This window comes from Anthonomus grandis, unplaced genomic scaffold (genome assembly GCF_022605725.1).
Source record: "Anthonomus grandis grandis unplaced genomic scaffold, icAntGran1.3 ctg00000388.1, whole genome shotgun sequence".
NCBI classification, from domain to species: Eukaryota; Metazoa; Arthropoda; class Insecta; order Coleoptera; family Curculionidae; genus Anthonomus; species Anthonomus grandis.
In genome coordinates, this window is record NW_026088489.1 from 3,949 (window position 1) to 10,448 (window position 6,500).

Consider the following 6,500-nt stretch of genomic DNA (forward strand, 5'->3'; position numbering starts at 1 on the left):
TCCAGATATTTCGAAAAAGTTGTATTTTTAATGTTATATTATTGACAGCTTCTACTTTATTTCCAGTTGTAATCCTACCAACAAAATCTCGAAGAATTACTTGCAGATCATTGCGGAACTCGACAGGAATATCGACTTCAGATATCGCCGAACCAAATCCCTCAGAAATTCTATTAATACCTGGTAACTCGCGACGTATGATACGGGACCCTGTATAATCTGTTAAGGTCATAGGCTTTGATCTTCGAAGATATTGGGTCCAATTAAAATATCGCGATCAAGAAAATTATCAGCAATAAAAACATAACTTACTGGAAAATAAATATCAGAAATATTTGTGTGGCCTGTGAATTTTTTAGTAGCCTCAATGGTGACATTTGTGAGACCTTTCAAAATTATGTTACATGGAATAACTTTACTTTCGAATAAATGTAAAAATTTATCAGAAATCAGCGATAAATCAGCTCCAGTATCCACTAAAGCTTAAATCTGATTACCGTCAATAAAAACTTGCGTTGAACCTGAAGGTTTCTGGACAGTTGTACAAAGATTAATACTGCGCCGTTTTTCAATTGCAGATTTGGTAAAGTAATTTGACACATTATGGCTCTTTTTGGCGCAAAAACTACAGGTTTCAGAATTTTGAGATGTACTCGGCACTTCATGTTGACTGGCAGAGAAACTTCAGTTGTCAGATGATGGTTTTGAATTTTTGACACGACAATTTGCCTTCACATGGCCCATTTTGCCACATTGATAACATCTTTTTGGAACTTTAACAGATGTTTGTTTGTCAGGAAAAGGGTATTTTCTCTTACGGGAAAAAGTGTCACGTCCAGCATTTTTTTCTTGCTCTTCGTTGCTACGAGGAGGTTTTACAAAAGAAGACAAAAATACTAATCGCTCAGAAATAGTACGACAGTTAGCATTCATAGCAGCATTGCGTATTTCTAGTTCAGATATTCCGTAAACGATTAATTCTACCAAGTCATTCTCACACCATTTTGCACGCACACTTTTTTTAACATTGCTGACTTTTCATGCACATAAGACTCATAGGTGTTTACAAAAGCGCTTGAAAACTTAACTGCATCTTCCAGCATGCGACCAAGGTTCCTTTTTGGTGGAAAGGCTTCAATAAAATCGATACAAAAAGTCGCCCAGTCTCTGTTATCAGGGTCCCAACGTTCAAACCATCTTTTTGCTTCATTTAGTAAATATCGACCAAATCTTGATAGTAAATATTTGAACATCGGACCAACCCGTCTCAATTTTAATATCTTGAACTTGACTTACCCATTTGCTAGATTCATTATTTTCTGGCCTAAAATATCTACCTGTTCACCAGATTTAACTAATTCGGCCAGAAGCGTTTGAGTCGCATTTCCCTCCGTAGAAGTCATTTCCACACACTAACTTGTGATAAGTAAAAGAATAAGAACAATCCCAGTCTGTTTGTTTACGTAACACACCGTATGACTTCTGTCCAATGTCTATAATCTAATCGCAATACAATAAAATTCACGAGTTCACTGTGAGCGTTAGGCACAATCGCACTTCTGATGTTAGAAATTAAACGACAAAAACTCTTAATTAATACTTTATAATCCGTTTCACGTAAATTAAACCAAATACAATTATTTTATATTATAAACACGAGCGGCTTCTATATCCGAGCACGGAGAAGCACAGAATCGTCCTGCTATATAAAAATCCACCATCATAACAAAAAAACAATTCCTCGGAATTCAGCGAAAAATATATCGGATCTCAATGGTGATTCAGCATTCTGGCTTCGCATGACCGGCGGCGGCTCGATAAGGTATTTCTTATCGGATGATTTCTTATAATATATTCCTTGTATTTTTACGGAATTAAATACCATACAAGCAATAAAAATTTGTGTGATTTATTCACAATACAAAACATGGTCCTTTGAGCGGATATTTACCACGACAAAGTGAGTAAAAACATTCAGTTATTCAAGATTTGATGCAAGGCGAGCTCGGCTTCCATATTGCAGCCCTATTCTTGACGGCGATAGAATAGGACGTTCTCCAGGGAGCGTTCTATCGCTTCTTTCTACTCCCTCCCTAATCAAACGAAAAACGGTATTCTTGAACAAAAGGGAGGGAGCCAAAAAACGGAGAACGAGATTGAGATTGAGAAATTTATCTGGCCAATCAGAGCGCTGGCAATTGTACGTAGGTGTATTTTTTTATTGACATATGACATGTGAAAACGGTGGGGTGAGAGGTTACTGTTTATTTATGGTTGGTTTTTGGTCATGTTTATCTTTGTGTTGTGTTTGGATTTTAAATTATGTAGTGTAGTCTGTATGTTTAAAGTTTAATCTATAGATAATAATGAGAATCATAATCAAATGCTAGTCTGGTTATATTTTGTGCTGTGCGTGCATTCCAGTGTTTTTTGCTAAATAACATGGCCCAAAAAAGAGAAAAAAGTGTTGGAATTACCACCAAACAAAAAGAAGTAATGATAGAATTTATTTATGCCAGAAGAGAGATGTTTACAGGGAAATTGACGCCAACCTACACCAAAGAATCTATAACAGCTAATTGGCAAGAATTATCCAATGTTTTAAACAGTATTCCAGAAGGGCCATCAAAAGAATGGAAATTATGGAGAAAAGTAAGTTTATAAAGCTGCTTCTTCAGAATTTTACTCATGAAAAATGTGTGAGTTTATTCTTTACATAAACATCATTATGTAGGTGAATTTATTATACATGGAAAAATTTAAAACATGTATTTTCTTTTAAGACTTGGGTGGACTTAAAAAAAAATGAAAGCAAAGTTAGTAGACCATAAAAAATATACCCAATGTACAGGTGGTGGGCCTCCGTTACCACCAACAATGGATAAAATGTATGACATAATATCACCAGTTGCTATTGGTGGAGATGAAAACATTTTGGAGTCAGAAGTTCTTTTTGACTTTGTAGATGTTAGTGATATACCTGACAGCCCTTGTAGTAAGAATGTAAGTTTTATTTAATTGTCAATTTTACATATTATAATTTTTTAAATTGTTTAAGGCTTGTAACACATATGAAAAGTCGATTGATCATTGTTATATTGCAACTGAGGTTTTAAATAATTTTACAAGTCCCTCTACCATACCTAAAACTAACACAGATTTTTTGAAGATGGAGAGCTCAAATACTCATGTTCCAGAGGCTCCATCCACAAGTAATTCACAGCAAATGCATACTCTACCCACAATGGCCCCATCAAGTTGTTCGACATAAACACTACAGGTAGCTCCTAGGATTATTAGGGGGGCATCAGAGAAAAAAAGAAAAATTACTAAAACTACAAGACTACAAGAGTCCCTTAGGAGTAATGATAGATTCTTAAAGATATCGGAGTCAAATTTAGATATTAAGAGGGAATTAAAAAAAAAACAATTAGAAATTATGGTTCATGATTCTCAAAAAAAGTCTGAATAATATAATAAAAAAATCAAGTCATTTGAAACTATAGCTAGTGCAGCGGTTAAAATGGTAGATACTGCTGAATTAGTAGTAGCAGAATTGAGGGATCTTAAAGCTCGTTTACTCCAATAATTGAGGCGTTGCCGATAGTAAGGGCGAACTCAACATTGGGTCAAATTTTTTTTTTGTGTCATACCATTTTAAATTACGTTTTCTACTTCATAGAAAGGTCGAAATGTTGAATTCGCCCTTGTTTCGCCTTCAAAATAAACCCACTATCAAGTCAATGAGTTTCAATCCAGCGATAGCCGAGCGGGTAGTAAGGGCGAACTCACCAGCCGGCCACACACACAGAGACTTCTCTCGAGATTTAATCTGTCGCGGTTCAAGTCGTATGTTTTTGGCGGACTTGGTATGTCAGAGGTAAAAACTTTCGTTACCACTAACGTAAAGACATATTTATGAACAAATCTGACAGACTTAATATGTTGCAGACAAAACCGTATGTTAGTGGATATAATCTATACAATTATCTGCAGACTATGCCTGAAAATAAGTTTGTGGCCTCGGCAAAAGTTTTGAGAGAACGCGATCGTAAATAAGGCTACTAATTTTTGTGTTTTTGTGTTTATAGGTATGTATGAACAGGGAAGATGCCTATAGCAATAAGAAAAAGATTGCACTGTGTTTAGCTATGTCTGGTATGATTCTTATGGCAAATAAACATCGTACTATTAGAAAACGTAGCAAATGGGTCAAAAAATGGTTGTTGGAAAGAGAGTCTCTAAGCCACGTACCATTATTAAGAGAAATAAAACAAAACGAACCTATGGATTTCAAAAATGATTTAAGAATGGATAGTGCAACTTTTGGTAAATTATTATCCATGGTAAAAAATGGATTAACAAAACAGCACACTGCTATGAGAGAGCCAATTTCTCCAGAACAACGTCTTACAGCCACACTTCGATTTCTAGCAACAGGGAGATCTTATGAAGATCTAAAATATTCTCTAGGAATATCCGCACAAGCATTAGGATACCTTATACCGGAAACATGTGCCGTAATTTTTGGGGAATTAAAGCAAGAATATTTGAAGGTAAGTAATTTTATTATTAGAATTCAATAAACAAAAAAAATATGTTTAATCCTCTGTATGTATCGAAATATAGAAATTTACTTTCATTACATATTAGAAAATCTAAAAATATAATAATATACAACATTCTAATCTGTTCATTAATATAAACAAAATATTCAAATTATTATCTAAATATCTTGTGGACTTGAGATACTTCGAGCACTCTCAGCGTAATATGCAGCTAAATCGTTGCTAATAATAGATGACTGAGGGCTTGGTTGAGGAGATGGTGTAGTTACAGGAGTACTGGAATGGTATGAATATCCTAAGTTGCTTGAAATTTAATTTGTCGGCCAAGTATTGTTTATGATGGAAGTATCTACTATATCTACTGAACGAGATAGTTCTTTTAACAATCCTTTTGTTAGTATTTTATTGATTAGTGTTTCTGCTAAAATTTGTTGCATGGAGTCCATTTTTTTTAACTTAGCTGCGACATTAATCCCGATAGCTTCAAATTCATTCGGCGGCGGCGTATTAGTATTTTGTTTCAAAACTTGAGTACATGTTCTCATGAAGTCAACTTGACTTTCTTGAAATGATAGTTTCTTTTTTTTAATTACCAGCGGTTTCTCTATTACTGACTTTTTTTTGTGACACGACGGTTTGCGGAAAGATATCTGAAACAAAAAAAAATGTATTTGACTTTAATTTGAAATAACTAGAGGTAGATTAGAAAATTTGTATTACATTCTTAAATAAACTTTTGTTTTCAGTTCTTTCCAACATGCAAAGAAGACTGGAGAAGTATCGCATCCGGTTTTGAATCCCGATGGAATTTTCCTAACTGTGCACGAGCCCTAGACGGAAAGCATATCCGAATAGTACCACCACCAAGAACAGGTGCTCTGTATTATAACTATACAAAATTTTATAGCGTTATTCTGATGTCGTTAGTGAAAGCGAATTGCGAGTTTATTTATGTGGATGTTGGAAAGCAAGGCAGAATGTCAGACAGTGCCGCTTTCGAATGGACTTCATTTTATAAAAAACTGCTTACAGGTAATTTAGGTTTTCCAGACAACAGTGAAACTAAAGAAAATCTAAACTTTGTTATTATTGGTGATTCGGCATTCCCTCTACAAAATAATTTATTAAAACCTTATCCAGATAAAGATTTAACCTATGAAAGAAAGATATTCAATTATAGATTGTCTAGGGTACGAAATGTGGTAGAAAATGCGTTTGGTTTACTTGCCGCCCGTTTTTGGATTTTCCACACCAGTTTGGCAATGGATCAAAAAAACATAATTAAAATAGTCCTAGCAGCTTGCACTTTACATAATTTTTTAATAAGAAGTAGTCCGTCTTATGCAACAACTGCCGACAAAGAAAATCTTACTACACATATAACTGAAAAAGGGGAATGGCGGTCAAAAGATGTAGAACTGATTTCCCTCTCAAAAAGGAAACATTGTAAAGCATCCATAGAAGCTAAGAATAATAGAGATAAATACTGCGAATATTTTAATAATAAAGGAAAACTTGATTGGCAAGATAAAATGATCGAAGCTTGTAAAGCATAGTAGATATTTTCTTTCTTGTTAGTTACAAAATAGATATTTAATTGATAATATGAAATAAATGTTCTGAACAATTATTCTCTATGTATTTTATTATTTGAAACAGATTTACTTACCTCCACTGAGTTATGTGTATTTTCGTCATCTTCAGTTATTTCTGAATGCTCTGTTTCAATTTCACTTTCTTGTGACTGACTCTGTATCTCCAAATCTTCACTTTCAGTGCTTTGTACCGGTACTTCTTGATCACTTGTGAAGAGCAGAAGATCAAAGTACCATAAACGGGGCTCGTAAATATCATCGCTTGCTGCCCCTGTCCTTTGTGAATTGAATACTTTTTTTAGTTCCTTTCGAAAGCATCCACGCAAATTTTGAATTT

The 6,500-nt window shown here is 34.4% G+C and overlaps 1 protein-coding gene across 1 annotated transcript; it reads left to right on the forward strand.

The window, feature by feature from the left end:
- Positions 1-2,877: 2,877 nt before the first annotated feature.
- On the forward strand, positions 2,878-6,124 carry LOC126749622 (uncharacterized). Its single transcript, XM_050459324.1, has 3 exons — positions 2,878-3,003; positions 4,092-4,556; positions 5,315-6,124. Exons 1-3 carry the CDS (start codon positions 2,878-2,880, stop codon positions 6,122-6,124), a joined length of 1,401 nt encoding a protein of 466 aa, XP_050315281.1.
- Positions 6,125-6,500: the final 376 nt, after the last annotated feature.

Excerpts from the sequence above, each read along its gene's own strand:
- LOC126749622 (XM_050459324.1), top strand. The coding sequence starts at position 2,878 with ATGGATAAAATGTATGACATAATATCACCAGTTGCTATTGGTGGAGAT. Across the intron at positions 3,004-4,091 it reads ACAGCCCTTGTAGTAAGAAT|GTATGTATGAACAGGGAAGA; the intron begins GTAAGTTTTATT and ends TTGTGTTTATAG. Across the intron at positions 4,557-5,314 it reads TAAAGCAAGAATATTTGAAG|TTCTTTCCAACATGCAAAGA; the intron begins GTAAGTAATTTT and ends TTTTGTTTTCAG.